Source organism: Papio anubis, chromosome 4 (assembly GCF_008728515.1).
Source record: "Papio anubis isolate 15944 chromosome 4, Panubis1.0, whole genome shotgun sequence".
NCBI classification, from domain to species: Eukaryota; Metazoa; Chordata; class Mammalia; order Primates; family Cercopithecidae; genus Papio; species Papio anubis.
In genome coordinates, this window is record NC_044979.1 from 179,785,704 (window position 1) to 179,803,905 (window position 18,202).

General features: G+C 56.0%; 2 protein-coding genes across 11 annotated transcripts in view; both read left to right on the forward strand.

Annotated features, from left to right (window-relative positions):
- Positions 1–2,294, forward strand: part of TRPM2 (transient receptor potential cation channel subfamily M member 2) — an 87,301-nt gene extending 85,007 nt beyond the window's left edge. For 8 of the 9 annotated variants that reach the window (XM_031665791.1, XM_031665792.1, XM_031665800.1 and 5 more), the window contains 2 exons: positions 512–628; positions 1,330–2,294. In XM_031665791.1, the coding sequence (XP_031521651.1) occupies positions 512–628; positions 1,330–1,455 (243 nt within the window). In that variant the 3' untranslated portion in view covers positions 1,456–2,294. Of the gene's footprint in view, positions 1–178; positions 629–1,329 lie in introns of those variants that run through there. The other variant, XM_031665793.1, reaches the window with a different exon arrangement.
- A 5,969-nt stretch (positions 2,295–8,263) lies between these two features.
- Positions 8,264–14,826, forward strand: LRRC3 (leucine rich repeat containing 3). Of its 2 annotated transcripts, none has more exons than XM_003895401.4 (2): positions 8,264–8,433; positions 9,265–14,826. In XM_003895401.4, the coding sequence occupies exon 2, from the start codon at positions 9,412–9,414 to the stop codon at positions 10,183–10,185; it is 774 nt and encodes a 257-aa protein (XP_003895450.1). In that variant the 5' UTR covers positions 8,264–8,433; positions 9,265–9,411; the 3' UTR covers positions 10,186–14,826. The 2 variants fall into 2 exon arrangements, with proteins under 2 accessions (XP_003895450.1, XP_009200417.1); XM_009202153.4 differs by lacking the exon at positions 8,264–8,433 and adding an exon at positions 8,523–9,098 and having other exon boundaries at positions 9,265–11,076.
- The last annotated feature ends 3,376 nt before the right edge of the window (positions 14,827–18,202 follow it).

Here is an 18,202-nt window from a genome sequence, read left to right on the forward strand (position 1 = left end):
ATCCCAGCTATTTGGGAGGCTGAAGCAGGAGAATTGCTTGAACCCAGGTGGTGGAGGTGGCACCACTGTACTCCAGCCTGGGCGAGAGTGAGACTATCTCCAAAAAAAAAAAAAAAAAGTGATCAATGCCATGGCGTGGAGCACGTCACAACATTGTGCAGCCACCACCTCTATCCAGTTCCAGAACATTCCATCACCCCAAGCTCTTCCCCAGCACTCCCGAATCTGCTTCCCATCTCCTTGGATTTGCGGGTTCTGGACATCTGTTATAAGTGGACTCCTACAGCAGGTGGCTTTTGAAGCTGACTTTCTTCACTGAGAAGACGTTTCCAAGATCTCTGCAGGGCAAGGACTGTTCAGGATGAAGCCGGCATTGGGCTGCTCCGCCGTGCAGGCCCGGGCAGGCTTGGGGGAGCTGGGGGGAGCTGGGGCAGGGTCGAGGGCACGTGGTGGGCCGGAGCACTGCTCAGGGGTCCCTTGCTGTCGGGCTTACCCTGCCCTGCCCATCCAGGTGTACAAAGGCTACATGGACGACCCGAGGAACACGGACAATGCCTGGATCGAGACGGTGGCCATCAGCGTCCACTTCCAGGACCAGAACGACGTGGAACTGAACAGGCTGAACTCTGTATGAACTTGGCCTCCAGGGAGGGGAAGTGGGGAGGCGGGACGGGTATGGGCGTGGCCTCTGGGGAGGGGGAGGCAGGGAGGGGGTCTGGATTCTGGACCTGCCTCTGGGGCCTCCAAGGGTGGGACCTGGCTGTGCTCCCGGGGCCCGGGGCCAGAAAGTGGAAGCTACAGGATCAGAGTCTTGCCCAGAAAGTGACAAAGGGGGTACCGGGGGAGGCCAGGGAGCCCCTGCAGATGGCCAGAGCTGACAGGACAGGACAGGTGACCATGAGGGCCCTGTGTAGTTCTGGGACCTGGATCCTCCAGGGAGGCCTCGAGGAAGGCATCCAGGGGTGAGGCTGGCAAGGCCCCCCCGCCTCTGCTGCCGGCTTTTAGCCTTTTACGGGGATATGGATTCCCAGTGCTTGGATCAATCCTGCATGCTCCTAATTCAGAACTGCGATGGGAAAGTTCCATGCAATAACCCCAGGCTTTATATGCAGGCTAAACGGCTCCCGGCAAAGCTGCACCTGCATCTTCTTCCCCTGAAGGATCCTCAGGGCCTTGTGGGTGCATCTCTGGTGCACCTGACACAGGGGTCCTGCCTCCCATTTCACAGAGGAGTAAAGTGAGGGTGCCCTCGAAGGCTGCAGTCTGTAGGGCTCAGCTGGGCAGAGGCAGGGCTGGCAGGGAGGGTCAGCTCTGCCCTTGTTCTTCCAGAACCTGCACGCCTGCAACTCGGGGGCCTCCATCCGATGGCAGGTGGTGGACAGGCGCATCCCACTATACGCGAACCACAAGACCCTCCTCCAGAAGGTGGCAGCTGAATTTGGGGCTCACTACTGACTGTGCACTCAGGCCAGGCAGCTGCAGGCCGTGGACGGTCCCCCCGGAAACCAGGGCTTCCCTCTCCCGAGCCTGTCCAGGACTTAGGCTGATCCTGGGCCCTGCACAGGGTGGGGTTTGGTGGACCCACTGCCCCTCACGGCCGCTGCAAGTTTGCCGCAGATGACCTCATGAACTGGACAGGGTCAGGGTGACCGGGGAGGAGAGCTCAAGACAGGGCACAGGCCACTCGGAGTTGAGGGGCCCTTGGGACCCTTGGCCATCAGGTGAGGGGCTGGGCCTGTGCTGGGCCCTTGGCCAGAGTTCACTCCCTTCCTGGCTGTGTCAACCCAAGCAACTCTTCCACGGTGGAGGTTATCAGCCCAAGGCAAGTTCCCTGGAGAGTCAGGGTCCCCTGTGGCCTGTGAGGAAGGGGCCCTGCCACTCTCCCCAAGAGGGCCTCCATGTTCCGAGGTGACTCAACACGGATCCTTGCCTGGCCCGGGGGCACCGTCTGAACTCCTGGCTGTCAGGATAAGCTCTGTGGGGGGGACAGGAGCCCAGACACAGCCCAGGCCTGTGAAGAGACCCAGAGGGACCCTGGGAGGGGGCTGCAGAAGCTCTCCCTCCCCACTACCTGGGAGCCAGGTGCTGGCCACACCCAGGAAGGAGGGACAGTGTGGGCAGGAGGTGGGGATGTGCGGACCGTGTGGTTTGGTGTCAATGGCTCACAGGTGTGTGAACCATCAGGGCCCTCAGGATGGGGAATGTGGTAAAACCCAAGATGTTAAATCTGCCATCTCAGGCCTGGCTGGCTCCTGTGTGTTTTCCACAAATAAAGTTTCTGACACGTCCAGGGCCGGGGGCTGTGTCACGGCTGCCTGAAGTTCTCCTCGATCCACAGGTGAGCTTTCTGAGGCCTGTGGAGGCCCTGCAGCCCCTCAGACCTACACCCCCAGTTTCTCCAACCCACCAGCTCCCTGTCTTCATTTTCCTACACTTGGGCTCCAACATCGTCCCCAAGCCCTCCAGGCCAGGATGGTGGCATCCACATGCCCTCCTCCTTGGCTTCCCCTGCACGGTGGTGCCAATGTGCCCTGTCGCCCCTGCAGGGGCTCCAGATGGAGCCTGGGGCAGCCTGGCTGCTGAGCACTGGCCGCAGGTGACACCCACCCTGCTCTGGGCAGGCCTCTGTCTTCCACCTGACCCAAAGCTCTCTGGCCACCCCCAAGTCCCCCTCACCCCATCAGCGTCACCAAGGACACAACTGACCCCTTATGCCCTGCTTAGAATCAGTCCCGTCACCAACTTTCGTGACGGAGTCACCCTGGGTTTGATAAAAATGTAGATCTTCAGGCCCCTTTCGAAGCTCAGAGGCAGTGGGGCTGGGAGGTCCTGGAAGCTGCATCTGGGGTCAGCATCCTCCACCCCCAAGGGGCTCTCAGGTGGCAGGTTTGAACCACAGTGCAGACTGCATGTGGCCCACCCCACTCCTCTCCAGCTCCCTCTCCCCCTGCAGCGCAGCCTCCAGGTGCTACAGGGAAAGCCTGAGACTCCTCGGTTACTGGCTGTGGGTCCAGACCTCTGCCAGGGGCCATGTTGTGCTCAGTGCTCCTGTTTCTGGCTGCAGCACTGGGCTGAGCTCCCACTGTCTGGGGCAGGTCTCAGCTCTGTGTCTGTGGGATCTAGAAACACTCAGCTGAAGGTGGCACCCAGGGAAGGGGTGGGGGCTGTGCCTGGGGGCCGTGGATTCCCCTTGACAGCTCTGGCCCTCGCCACAGCACTGCCCCTGCCCTGCCTGTGAGACGGCCGGGGCTCTGTCTGAGGGTCCCCACGCTGGGTCAGGGGCCGGGACAGGAGGGACGAGTGTGGAGGCAGGGGCAGCAGGGCAATCAGCCTGCACCCAGTGGCCAGCCATGGCAGTGGGGCAGGCTCATCTGAGGCCGCCCTGTCTGAGTGTGGGGCGGGCAACCCCGGCTCCTTCACCCAGGATGTTTTATTCATTTGCCTGATGGCATCCCAGCCCCATGGATGCTGCAAGTGCAGCTCCTCCATGCCAGTCCCCAGCGAGACACCCTCGCAGCTGGGAGAGCGATTCACCAGCTGGAGCAGCTACATTTTACTCCCAGACCACAAGGCTGGATCCTGGGCGGATAAGGGAGTGAGATGCTCAGCCCTGAACTCAATCACAGCCATGAGGGAGGCTCAGATCAGGGAGGCAGGAGGCGGCTTCTGGTGTTTTTGAGAGCACAGGCTGTGGTCTGGAGCAGACGGTGGCCCAGGCTGCGTGCAGGGCCCTCGGAGACGGCTGACGTCTTCACCAAATGGGGCAGGCCACACACACAGAACCCAGGGGACCCAAGAAGGCACTCACCACGTGGCTTCAGGCAAGTGCCCCCGACTCAGCATTCCGTCAGTGCACACACTGTCAACACCGGGAAGTGTCTGCGACCAGTGAGCAGGCTGCACATCTGCCCTGTCTTGACAGTGGCATAACACACACTTAGTCATGCACACGCCTTACGTGGGAGCAGCCGATGGGTTTCTTATGTCAACAACAAGCACCCGGTCATCTCCAGCCCCCGGAGCCCCCACATTGTTGTCCCCATGCGTCTGACCTCCTCACCCCACCTCCACGAGTCTCGTCTGCTCCTGAACCTCCCCAGTCGGAACCTGGCCAGGTGTGCTTTACGAGCCTGGCCTCCTTCACTCTTGGTAATGTCTGCGGACTCATTCCTGTCTACACTGCGGTGTTCGGTGGCAACTGCATGAATTCACCGAATTTAAAATATACCGTAACGTTTGGGTTTGCCTTTGGCATCCCTTCCGCTTTTAACATACAAACTTCACAGCTGCCCTCACTCAGTGTCTGCAGTTTCTCTGCTCATGTTCTTTGTGCCTTGCAAGATTCCCCACTACTTTTAGCTGTCACTTCTCCTGTCTTCTCTCGTCTTCCATGAGCTTTTTACCTTTGAATGCACTGACCAGTCACTTTGTAGAGTTTTTCTCAGTTTGGGCGTGCCCGGGATGTCCTCACGATTGGAATGGGGAGATGCATTTTTGGCAGGAATATCGCAGAAGTGACATCCTTCTCAGGGTGTCGTATCAAGGGTACATGATGCCAATCTGCCTTGCCACTGACAGCCCGAGCTTTGTCACATAGATAAGGTGGTTTCTCCACTGAAAAGCTGTTATTACTTTTTTAGAGTTAATAAATATGTCAAAGCAGATACTTTGATCTTACAGAAATCTCCAAGGAAGCTAATTTAAGTATGAGACACACTAGGTAAAAAGTAGCAAGGTGAAAGAAGATATCCCGTGCTAAACTAATCAAAGGAAAGCAGGAATCGATTTCAAGTCAGGGTCTAGGGATAAAGAGGGTCATTTCATGATGACACAGGGGTCAACCAGTTAAGAGCATGCACGATGTGAGCGCAGGGTCTCAAAACACACGAAGCAAAAGCTGATAGAACTGCGAGGAAAAATTACAGACAAATCTGCAATTACAGTCAGAGGTTTCAACACCGCTATCAAGAATTTGTTTGAGACAGGGTCTTGCTCTGCCGCCCAGGCTCAAATGCAGTGGCACAATCATGGCTCACTGCAGCCTTGACTTCCTGGGCTCAAGAAATCCTCCTGCCTCAGCCTCCCGAGTAGCTCGGATTACAGGCATGCGCCACTATGCATGGCTAAGGTTTTGATTTTTTTGTAGAGACGGTGTCTCACTTTGTTGCCCAGGCTGGTCTCTCAATAATTAGCAGAGCAAGTAGACAGAAAGGGGATGATAATATAGGCGACTCAAATAACACAGTCATTGCTGTTTATAGGACACTTCGTGGAGCAACAGAACACAAATTCAAGTGCACATGCAACAACTGCCAACCATATTCGGGTCCATGAAGGAGTCTCAATAAATTTAAAAGGATCCAAAACATAGAAGATGTCCTCTGACAACAATGGATTTAAATTAATGATCAACAGCAGAAAGAACTCTGGAAAATGCCCAAATATCTGGAAATGAAATAGCATAGTTCTAAACTCACGTGTCAAAAAGGAAATCAAAGGGAAAATTATAAATTATTTTAAACTTAATAAAAATACAGTATATCAAAATTTCTGGGATGCAGTTAAAACTGGACTTAGAGGGAAATTTATAGTACTAAATGCTTATACTAGAAAAGAAGAGCACAGATCAGTGACTCCAGCTTCCACCTTAAGAGACCTAAAAAAGAATAGAAAGTCAAACCCAATGTATGCAAAAGAGGCTGGATGCAGTGGTTCATGCCTGTAATCCCAGCACTTTGGGAGGCCGAGGTGGGTGGATAACCTGAGGTCAGGAGTTCAAAACAAGCCTGGCCAACATGGTGAAACCCTGTCTCTACTGAAAATATACAAAAATTAGCTGGGCATGGTGGCACATGCCTGTAATTCCAGCTACTCAGGAGGCTGAGGCAGGAGAATTGCTTGAACCCGGGAGGTGAAGTTTGCAGTGAGCTGAGATTGCACCCACTGAATTCTAGCTTGGGCCACAAAGCAAGACTCTGTCTCAAAAAAAAAAAAAAAAAAAAAAAAAGCAAAAGAAAGAATAAAGGTAAGAGTGGAAGTCGATGAAAAAAAAAAGTACAACAATCAATGAAACCAAAAAACTATTTCTTTGAGAAGATCAATACAATTGATAAACTTCTATCTGATTGTTCAGTTTAAAAAAAAAGCTACAAATTACCAGTATCAGAAATGAGAAAGGTGATGTCACTTCATGCTTCACAGATGTTGAAAAGATAAGGGAATATTATGAATAACTTTATGCTAATAAATTCAACAACTTGGGCAATTTCTTGAGTGATACAAACTACATACATTCATTCAGGAATACAACAAACTCAGCAGTTGTATATCCATTAAATAATTCAACCACATATAAAAATAATACATCATGACCACGTGGGGTTTATCCCAAGAACACAAGATTGATTTAACACTTTAAAATCGATCAGTATACGCTATCATATTAACAGACCATCATGCAAAAGGATTCTCAATAGATGCAGAAAAAACAAAATCCAACTTTCATTCCTGATTTAAACAACTCTCAGCAAACAAGAGAAAGGATAGTCTTTTCAACTGTCTGGAAAAAACTGATTATCCACATACACAAAAAGTAAACATTGAATCATATCTCACACCATAAACCCAAATAAAATAGGTAATAGACCCAAATGCAAACCTTTAAAACTCTAAAACCCTTGTGACTTTAGGTGAGGCAAATCTTATATATGACACCAAAAGCAGGATCCATAAAACAAAACAAAACAAAACAAAACAACATAAATTGCACTTCCTGTTAAAAAACTTCTGCTCTTTGAAAACCTGTTAGGAGAATGAACACACAATCCAAAGGCTCAGAGAAAATGTTTACAGATCACATATTTGATAAAGGACTTGTATCCAGAATATACAACAAACTCCCAAACTCAAGAAAATAACCCAATTAAAAGTGAGTAAAATATTTGAACTCAATGCTTACCATGGGAGATGGAGAATAAACAGATGAAACGATGCTCAACATCATTGGCCAACAGGGAAACACAAATTAAAACCACAATTCCAGCTATCACCACACACCTATTAGAGTATCTGAAATTAAAAAGACCAATCATACCAAGTGCTGGGGAGGATGTGGAATGTAAAACCATACAATCGCTTTGGCAGTTTCTTAAAAAGTTTCACATATGGCTACCGTGGCATCCAGCCACTTCACTCCTAGACATCTATTCAAGAGAAAGAAAAGCATTCATCCAAAGACTTGTGCACAATGTTCGGATCAGCTTTATCTGTAAGATCCAACACCAGAAACCACCCAAATACCCACGAGCAGGTGAATGGAAACAAACTGTGGTACACTCATACACTGGAGTACCACGCAGCCATGCAAGAACTACCCATTGACAAACCAAACGACACAGGTGAATCTCAAAAATAATTGCAGAGCGAAAGAAGCTACACAAAAAGCACATATACGATTCCATTTGTGCAAATTACAGGAAATGCAAAGTAATCTGTAGTGACAGCAGGCAGATCAGTGCTTGCCTGGGGATGAGGGAGGGCAGGGAGAGATGACCAAGAGGGAACCCAGGGTGTTCACTAGGCTGATTGTGGTGATGGTTTCACAGGCGTATCCGAGTGTCAAAACGTATCAAATTAAAATGTGTAGTTTACCGTCTATCAATTACACCACAATAAAGCTACTTTTTGAGAGTCATGAGGATGGTTCAGGTCCGGCTCAAATGCCCCCACCCTGCATTCCTCCTTGGGATGTCAGACGCCAGAGCTGGGGCAGGAGGGGACCTAGATGGGCGGAGAGCTAGCCCTACTCACCCACTGGCCACGGGGTAGGCGAGGGACGCTCAGCAGGGGCTTCCCGCAGACCCAGGGTCTTCAAGCCCCAGAAGCCGCGATGCCAGGGGGAAGAGGGGATTTGCCCACAGTGAGGGGCAGGGGCTGGATCGGTAGCTCCTCCCGGCCCGCAGGCCCCGCCCACACCCATAACCACGCCCTCAGCCCCCACCACCGCGTCCTCAGTCCCACAACCACGCCCACAACCCGCCCACAGCCCCTGCGACCTTAGTACCAGCTCCATCTAAAGCCGCACCACCAGCTCCTCCTATGCCCCGCCCCATCTCCTCCAGGCCCCGCCCTCAAACCCCGCCCCCGCCTAACCACAAATCCCGTTCAGGTCTCCTTACATGCCCCGCCCCTTCCCCGCCCACGCGGGAATCGACACAGCCAGTCTCCGCCTTTCGTCCCGCCCCTCCCTCCAGGCCCCGCCCCTCCCCGCCCCTCGCCGGCGCAGGCCGGAGCCGCGGCCTCCCCAGCCAGTGGTCGCGGGCGCGGGCGCAGGGGCAGCGGGGTCGCCACCGCGCCAGGGGTGGAACCGGGTCTGGCGGGCTCCGAGAGACCCGGGAGCGGCGCGCAGAGCAGCCTCCGGCCGCCGCCGCGCAGGTAAAGCCCCCGCCCAGCCCTGGGAGCGTGGATTCCCCACCACCCATGACCATCCCCCCGCCGCGAGTGCTCGGGTCTCGGGGGTCGCAGGTTGCGGGGGTCCTAGGGCCGGAGGGTCTAAAGGCTCGAGGTCCCGGGGGTCCGAGCCCCTTCCGGCCGGCTCCGCGCGCGGCCCCGCCGTCCACGCCCAACGCGGGCCGCGCGCACAGGGCTTGGCTTCTCCGTTTTCTCCGCTTCTTTCTTCAGGCAGTTGAAAGAAAAGGCGCGGTTCTGCGCCCGGTGCGAGCCGCAGCTCCTTTAGGGCTGGCAGGGAAGGGCTTGCTGGGTTATTACAGTTTTTAGGGATTGTCGGAGTCAGCCAGGCGTTGGCTGCGGGAGTAGCCCCTGGCGCGCGAGCGCCCGCTGGTGCCCGGCCACGTGCCCGTCTTGACCCGCGATCCAGGTTTGGCAGAAGCTCCAGCCGTCCCCGTCCTCCTGGGCATCCACCCTGAGGAGGGGCTGGTTGGTCCCAGGCCGCCGCCACCCCGCCTTTGGTCCCGAGCGGTGTGGGAGGTGGCCAGGGCTGACCGCAGTGACAACCGACTGGGCCACACGGAGCCCCCTGGCAGTGCCAGCTCCTTGCACTTGTGGGACGCTCCTCCCGGGCGCATTGGGAGTCTCCAGAAGTAAGTTACAGGCAGAGCTGTTTAAGGAGGCGTGCTCCCCATCCCAGACCCTTCGGCGGGCCCTGGACACCCTCCCCACCAGTGGACGCGTTTCCCAGATGACTGCAGCAGGCAGTGCTGACCACCCTCCTTCCCTCTCCCCTCCCTCCTGCGTCTTCCCTTTCAGAGCTGCCAGAGTGGAGTGCACTGCTTCTCCCAGCCCGGCAGGATGGCGGGTTCTTGTCTGGTTGGATAAGGCCTTGCCAGCAGAAAAGAGCTCCATCTCCAGGCCTGAGCAGAGGCACGCATCTCCCCATTCCCAGGCCAGCTCAGGATGGGCACCGTGCGCCTGCCTCGCCCGTCCTTCCTGCTGGTCTCCACCCGGGGGTCTTGTCTCTTCCTCCTCTTCTGCCTGCGCCTGGGCGCCACCTGCCCGCAGCCCTGCCGGTGCCCTGACCATGCAGGGGCTGTGGCTGTCTACTGCAGCTTGCGGGGCCTGCAGGAGGTCCCCCAGGACATCCCGGCCGACACTGTGCTCCTGAAGCTGGATGCCAACAAGATCTCCCACCTCCCGGACGGGGCCTTCCAGCACCTGCACCGGCTCAGGGAGCTGGATCTGTCTCACAACGCCATCGAGGCCATTGGCCCCGCCACCTTCGCAGGCCTGGCAGGGGGCCTGCGGCTGCTGGACCTGTCCTACAACCGCATCCAGAGGATCCCCAAGGACGCCCTGGGCAAGCTCAGTGCCAAGATACGCCTGTCCCACAACCCCCTGCACTGTGAGTGTGCCCTGCAGGAGGCCCTGTGGGAGCTGAAGCTGGACCCCGACTCTGTGGACGAGATCGCCTGCCACACCTCAGTGCAGGAGGAGTTTGTGGGGAAGCCTCTGGTTCAGGCTCTGGATGCAGGTGCCAGCCTCTGCAGCGTCCCCCACAGGACCACAGACGTGGCCATGCTGGTCACCATGTTCGGCTGGTTCGCCATGGTGATCGCCTATATCGTGTACTATGTGCGCCACAACCAGGAGGATGCCCGGAGGCACCTGGAGTACCTGAAGTCTCTGCCCAGCGCCCCTGCCTCCAAGGACCCCATTGGCCCGGGGCCCTAGCGCCTGTTCCAGCAGACCCCCGCCGATGGCTGCTGTCACTTCTGTAGTAGGTGGTAACTGATGATGCTTTTGCTATTCCCTGAGGCAAGTGTCACAGCCATGTGTGCTGTGCTCTCCACTGTTGCCCTCGGGCACAGCGCACCTCCAGGCTGGATGGTTTTGCCATCACATCCGTGTGAAGGATGAGGAACCTGAAGCTTAGTGAAACAGAAAGACTGCCTGTGACACCATCAGGAAATGATCCCAATGGGACTTCAACCTGAGCTGTTCATCGTGACATTCCGCCTCCTTCCACCACGCGAGCCTCTCCCACACAGGGCCCGCAGGCTGTGGATATGCACGCAGAGGACACGGGGTGCTCCACAAGCGTGAGGGTTCACGAGAAGGGGCTCAGGTTCAGGTTCACCTGCTGAAGGCGCTGATAAGTCCTGTGCTGAGGAGCTGGCTTGCCCTTGTTTACCTACAAAGTGCACTGTAGGTAAACATGAGCCTTGTTCCACTGTTCCAGGTACATTGGAACATGAGCCCTGTTTCCAGAGCAAAGTAACAGAGACCAAGTTTTTCTAGAGCACTAAGTGGGATGTGTAGCTCAAACAAACTGCCCTAAGCTTTTTGTTCTCACAATGTTTGAGCAACCCTAGTGCCAAAATTTCAGTCCAGTAATGGGGTGAACAATATGGAGAGAGACCTGAGAAAAGTCCAAGGTAGCTTGCCTAGGGGAAGGCAGCAGCCACATATCTGGGGCCCTGCCTGCTTCCTGCCCCTCTGGCTGTGCCTGTTGTGGGAGGCCCTGCCCCGGGGTGATCTTGGCTCACTGCAACCTTCGCCTCCCAGGCTCAATCACTTCTCCTGCCTCAACCTCCTGAGTAGCTGGAATTACAGGCACCTGCCACCATGCCTGGCTAATTTTTGTATTTTTAGTAGAGATGGGGTTTCACCATGTTGGCCAGGCTGGTCTCGAACTCCTGGCCCCAAGTGACCCGCCCGCCTCAGCCTCCCAAAGTGCTGGGATTACAGGTGTGAGCCACCACGCCTGGCCCTGTGCCTTGCTTTTTCTACTAACATATAAAACAGCTTTTTCCAAGGCCAGGAGTACTGGTGATTGATGTTTCAAGGCCAATCAATGGGATGCTTCATTTTCTCCAGCAACAGGAACTCTCTCTTTTCACCTTTGCTGCCAGGAATCTCAGAGATAATTTAGTATTCAATTTAGTTACCTTAACATTCAGGTTAGATGTTACCTCCACCTATATGATAGTAATTCTTAATTTTATTTTTTATTGTCCTTTTTATGAGTGTTTATATTTTAAAGTACTTTATTTTTTGGGGGGGTGCAAATGAGTGATCAGTGTACATTGTGTGTAGACTGAAGTGTAGGTATGTAGAGATGCTTCACCAAACAGATGCTTAAAAATGATTGGAAGTTGAGGGTGGTTTGTGTTTGGAAAGCGTCAGGTGACTTGGAAGGTGAGAGCCTGACCAGGGTGTGTGCAGTGCGAGTCACAGGAGCGTCTGTGTTGTGAGGTGCTTGGTAGGCTTCGCTCTGCCCACCGTGCAGACGTGGGGGTGGGTGAGGAGCCTGGCCCAGTGTGTGAGTGGAGGCAGCCCCAGGCCCCGCTTGCTTCCCTCATGCCACGCTGCCTGAGTGTCGCCGTGCTCGGAGGATAGAGACCTCCACGGAAACTGCCAGCACCGCTCACCCTTCTAGCGAGAGCTAGAACCAAGTGCCAGCTCCCGGGAGCGCACCCGTGCTGGTGTGGGGCCGCGTGGTCCTCATGGTCCAGACAGAGCCAGCAGGTGGCGGAGTGTCCGGTTCCACTGTTTGGAGGAAGCGGGCGCTGACACAGCAGAGTGCCCTGGGCCTGTGGGGGTTTCTATCCACAGGCCAAGTGGCTGAAAGCATAGGATAAGGATGTGTGGGTGAAGAACCGGTGCCATCCCTGGCTCTCTGATGGATGCAGGTGGGGCAGGTGAACTGTTGCTGGCCTGGCCTGCAGGCCTGGGGTCACATGGTGATTGGCATCCTCCACCTCTTCTCCATGCCAGGGTGCCTGTGGTGGGTTTGCCCGGCCTGCGTGACCCCAGGTCCCAAGGAGAGTGTGGACTGAGGCCTGGGTGGTGAAGACAGGGCCTCTCCTCAGCCCTGCGTCCTGTGAGTGCCAGCCAGTCCCATCTCACATTTTGGGGGGCCCTTTCCCTGCTGCCAGGGGACTCTTCATTGGCCCTTACCCTAGAATCAGCCCAGAGCCTGTACACCACCCAGACGTGGCCCTTCAGGAGGTGCACAGGGCAGGGGCAGGCCCGTCCCTCCCTGCCCCAATTGGCTGGGCTGCCCCAGCCCAGGATCTGGCCTTCCCCTTGATGAAGGTCTGCTGGGCCCCTGCCCACCTCCTGTTGGAAGGGGGAGAAGGGGAGAGGACCAGGAGGACACCAGAGGTCCCGTCCCTTGCACTGTGAGCTCAGTCAGGTCCATAAGCTGCCCACCGTCCTGGCCTTACTGTGCCCCCTGCCCCACTGACATAGGGGAAAACACCTCCTAAGGAAGGCCATAGAGACCCCAACACTGTGGGGCCCCAAAGCTCCTTCATGCTCATTGGAGCTCCCACCCTAGGTGCTTGCAAGTCCTCAGCTCTCCCGGGGTACAGCCCTCCCCTTCCTGCCCTCCCCTCCCCTCTACTTCCTTTCTCTGCCCTCCCCTCCCGTCGCATCTTGTGACCTCTTGACTGGCGGGGCCTGGAGCCCATGATGGACACTTGCTGAAGGAGGGGCGGCAGAGCACCCTGAGATGACATCGCTGCCTGGCCCCAGAGCACCCCAGCTCTCCCCGTGCCTCAGTTCTTTGCAGCCCACATGTGAGCATATGCACCCCGGGACCTGCTGCCCGCTGGGACGCCCAGGCCAGATCAGCCCCTCTGCCTCCATGCTGCACTGACTGCAAGAGTTTCCCACATCTGCAGAGGCCGTGGGCTCAGCCCCACACCAGCCAGGCCACCAGCGTTGACAGCGGTGAGGCGGGGACAAAGGGAGTGTCTCAGTTCAACCTGTGGACATAGTGGAGGTCTCTGCCTTGTGAGACAAGGCAAGGGGGAGGGGAGAGGCAACTGGGGGGATTCTCTGACTCCTGGGCCACCAGGGAGCCAGAATCTTCCAGCGAGACTGGCAGGGCGAGACTTAGCTTCCTGATGCCGGCCGTTCACCACCCTCACCCCCGGAAGCTCCCTGGGCATCATGGGAGGCAGAGCCTGAACCCCAACCCAACCCTAACGCTAACCCCTAAACCAACCCTCGCCCTAACCCTAATGCTAACCACTAACCCAACCCTCACCCTAATTCTAACCCCTGATCCAGCCCAATCCTAACCCTAATGCTAACCCCTAAACCAACCTTCACCCTAACCCTCATGCTAACCCCTAACCCAACCCAGCCCTAACTCTAAAGCTGACTCCTAACCCTACGAGAGGAGCCCAGGCTTGGACCCCTCCCCCTGCTAGTTTCCTGTTGGACTTTGGAGCCCCAGATGCCTGCTCAGAGGCTCCCTTGTGCGGGGCAGGGTCCAGCAGTGGGGGATGGGCCCCGAGCCAGTGTAACCACCAGCAGAACCATCCTGATCCACAGGGCCGTCCCTGGTGGGGTGAGGCTCCCTGGGGCAGGAAGGCCACCAAAGGCAGGGAGACTCCCAGGCCCACTCACGGCGTAGGCACCACAGGAGCTGGCTGGAGGCTATAGGGGTGCAGGGCGTGGGCCTGCTGGGGGTTGCGTGGCAGACAATGGGGTGTGGGGCATGCTGGCAGCTGTGGGTGAGTGAGGAGCCTCCTCTTGTGAAGGGCCCTGGGGAAGAGGAATCTGGCCCTAAGAAACCCCCGCCTCCTCTGCAGGGGCTGCCCGCAGGAGGGGAACCTGGGGCCCCCAGCCTCACCTACAGGGAGGGTAGATGAGAGTTGTAAACCGCACATGAGGCTGGGCTAAACCTGGACGTGTGTTTCATAACCGAAGCAGCCAGGAAACTCTGGCTCTGCCCAGAGCTCATCTGGGCAGGACATGGGGATGAGTGTCCAGGCTGAAGGCAGGACCCGGCCAGCAAAGGGCCATTTCACATTGAGCTCCACAGCTAGTCACATTCTGTGGAATGTGCGGACGTCCACAGCCCATCAGACAGGGTCTGGAGTGGGGGTGCTGTCTTGGGCAGCTCTTCCCGAGGGTCTCCAAAATCCCAAGGTCACCAGAGCCAAGGCAGGAAGGCAAGGAGCCCGGCTTCTAAGGAACTCTGATCAGGTGTGGCCCATGGCTGGGAGGCAGCTGACCCCATGGCACATAGCACAGAGGGCGGCCCGGAGTCCTGGACACTCCTGGCATGTCCCCTCGTGGGGGATGTGGGGACTTGGCTTAGGTCTCGTCTGGCTGGCCTTCCTGGACCGCAGTGGCCGGGAGCTGAAAACCATGACCCCAGGCTCCCTGCAGCTGTTCTCGATGGGATTTCGGTTCTCCAGTCAGATGCGTTTACGCAGGACTTGGATCCTGAACTGTGTAACCTGGAGAGGCAGGTGTGAGCGGGCCATGCTGCTGGCCCAGACTGTGCCGGTGTCTAATTCTGTTGTCCTCGCAGCCCTTCTGTGAGCCCTCAGTAAAGCTCTTCATGCTTCAGTCAGCAAGTGTGGATTCTGTTGTCTGCAACTCTGCAGCCTGGCCCAAACCCCAAGCCTCCCCCTTCCCCAGACCTTGCAGTGCCATGGAGCTGAGGGACCTGTGAGTCCACAGCTGTGGCCCCAGAAGGGCTACAGGAGCAGAACCTGCGTGAGCCCCACAGAGGGTGCAGAGCCGGCTTGTGCAGGTTCCAGCAGGCTAATGACAGTGGATGGTTAAATGTAGCTCCTGACAGCCAACTGTTAAGGTTTCAGGCATTTTTGCACCAGGTGACGTCATGATGGCAGCCTGAATGTGTCCATGGCAGCAGTCTCTACATCAAGGAAACTGGCAAATGTCAACACACCGGGTGCCCCCACTCCTGTCCCCCCGAGGCTGTCAGCATCTTCCAGCCCACACGGCCGGGGTGGGGGGGAGCTTGTTGTGTGGCCGCCTCCCAGGCTGCGGTGAGGGTCTCCAGAGACCACCGTTGTGCAGGCTCTTGGTCAATAGCAGGGTGTGGTGCCCACGCCAGGGGGACGCATTCTCTGTGTGACCTCCACACCCCAGGTCAGGATGTGATTTGCTTCTCCAGGGCCGTGACTCACTAGATCCACCCCCCGCTGGTGCATGGTGGCCCCTGACAGCCCAGCCCCCACACCTCCAGGCCCGAGCCTGCCCTAGGGTCACGGGTGCTGGCCTGTCCATGCTGTCCTCCTGACCACCTGGTGCTCCTGGCCACCCTGCCTGCCCCCATCTCTCCTCAGGACAGCTTGGCTGCCCCCACCTGCTGGCCCCTGCTGGCCCACCTGCTTCCCAAGCCTGCCCTGGCCCTCAGCTCCTGGGGTGGGGAGAGGAGACCTCGTCTCCTGCCTGCAGCGACTCCCACCTGTCACAGAGCCCCCCTGCAGCACCACCAGGCCCTGCCCTTTCCCAAGCGGAGGGACGGGTCTGAGAGTGCTGTACCGGGCTCTATTCGCCTCTTCCTACTATGATCCATGCCTGCTTGACCTGGCTTCCCATCCTCACACCTGCCTACGTTCTCCCTCCAAATGAGTAAAAGCAAATCCCAGACCTCAGGGGAAAAAACAAAAACAAACAAAAAACAAAAACAAAACCTATCTGTAAACGTAAGCAGGAACCCTTCACACATAGGGCCTCTTTTTTGCTTAAATATATAACCACAAAACCACCATCCACCTGAAAATGACATTCCAGCAGTTCCTGAGTCTTCCTCGCTCGGAGCTCACATCTCCCTGACGGTCTCGTCGTATTTTCCGGGTTGTCTGGAATCCGTCTCCCCAGTGCTCCTTCAAGGCCGCTGGCTGAGGCCTCTTAGGTGTCTTAGCTTATGGGCCCCCGTTTGTCTGCTGTTGGCTCCCCTCTGGGTGGTTCTGCTGAAGCAGCCTGGCCACTGGCCCAGGGCCACCCCGCCTGGATTCTCCGGAGCCACCACGCGCCGTGCACACACCTCTGTGAATGCGTGAGCACGCTGGATTTCCTGCAGGGCTTGCTGGCCACACTCTCCTGTGGGCTGTGTGTCTTCAGTTGTCTCCCGGGGACGTTTACAGCCACTGTTCATTCACCAGGTGGTTGAGCAGGATCCGCTGGTCCGTGAGCCGTCTTCACTTGTTAGCTAGAATCTTCCAGGAAGAGCATCCGTGCCTCCCTCCCCGTGCCTGGTTCCTGAGGGACGGCGGGAGGGTCACCGGCTACGCTCCTTGATTCACCAAGGGCAGGGTGAAGAGCTGCCTCCTCTAACGGTGACAGTCATGTTGTAAGCATCATCTTGCATGGCTCTAAACACATTTGGTGGCCTTTCCCTAATGCAGCCACTGTGTCCCGTCTGTGACCAGTGGCGCCTCCGTGTCTGCTCTGTCTTTATGACCAGCTCTGGTTGTCCTCGCAGCTTCGTGGCTCTTGGGTGGAACAAGGGGTTCTTGTCTTGTCCCCTCCTGCCCTGGCCCTGGGGAGCCCTGATTCCTTTCGGGAAGAGAGGCATCCACAGCCTGGACCTGACAGGTGCCCACCGTGACCCAGCCCTGCCCCCCAGGCCTGCCTGGTCTGTCTCCTTGAAAGATCAAACAGCCTGTGGGCTCCCATGGATGCTTCCTGTGGCCCCGGGCTCAAGTGCTGCCCTCCCACTCTCGCCTGGGTGTAGCCACTGGAGTGAACCAAGCCCTTGGTGTGCCGTGGCTTCAGCATTTGTGCTGTTGTTTCAGATCGACTTATTTTTGAGATGGAGTCTCACTCTGTTGCCCAGGCTGGAGTGCAATGGCGTGATCTTGGCTCACTGCAACCTCCACCTCCCTAAGTTCAAGTGATTCTCCTGCCTTAGCCTCCCAAGTAGCTGGGATTATAGGCACTCGCCACCACGCCCAGCTAATATTTGTATTTTTACTAGAGATGGGGTTTCACCATGTTGGCCAGGCTGGTCTCGAACTCCTGACCTCTGGTGATCTGCCTGCCTCAGCCTCCCAAAGTGCTGGGTTTACAGGCATGAGCCACTGTGCCCAGCCCAGATCTACTTGTGTAAATTTTAAAATATATAAAACTATATATTTCACAAATATGTCACACTGGATAGGTATCTTCCGTTTTCATTTACTTCTATTGTTTTACCTTCAGAATGTTTTTCCCTAAAATGAAAAAAAAAAATAAGTTCTAGAATCTTTATTTCCAACATTTGTAACGTAAACCTTTCCAAAAATTATGCCAGTTGTAGGTTGATTTGTTTACTGAGCATTTTCATGTAATTTAATACCTGGAGGTCAAGTATCCCTTCCTAAGTAGTTTTACCTAGTAATTATTTAAGATTCTCTTGTGACTCTTGTCATTTATTAAAAAGGGTTGCACTGACAGCGCACGGTGGCTCACGCCTGTAATCCCAGCACTTTGGGAGGCCGAGGCGGGCGGATCACTTGAGGTCAGGAGTTTGAGACCAGCTTGGTCAACATGGTGAAACCCCATCTCTGCTAAAAATACAAAAATTAGCCGGGCATGGTGGCGCATGCCTGTAATCCCAGCTACTCAGGAGGCTGAGGCAGGAGAATCGCTTGAACCTGGGAGGCGGAGGTTGCAGTAAGCCAACATCATTGCACTTCAGCCTGGGTGGCAGAGCGAGACTCTGTCTCAGAAAAGAAAAGAGGGAGAGGAGAGGAAAGGAGAGGAGAAGGGAGGAGAGGAGAAGGGAGGGGAGGGGAGGGGAGAGGAGGGGAGGGGAGAGGAGAGGAGGGGAGGGGAGCAGGGGAGGGGAGGGGAGCAGCGGAGGGGAAGGGAGCAGGGGAGGGGAGAGAAGAGAAGGGGTTGCATTGGGATTTTGATTGGAATTGCATAGACACTCCCTATTAACCTGGGGCATTTTACAATGCTAGGACATCAGTCTGAAGATTTGTCT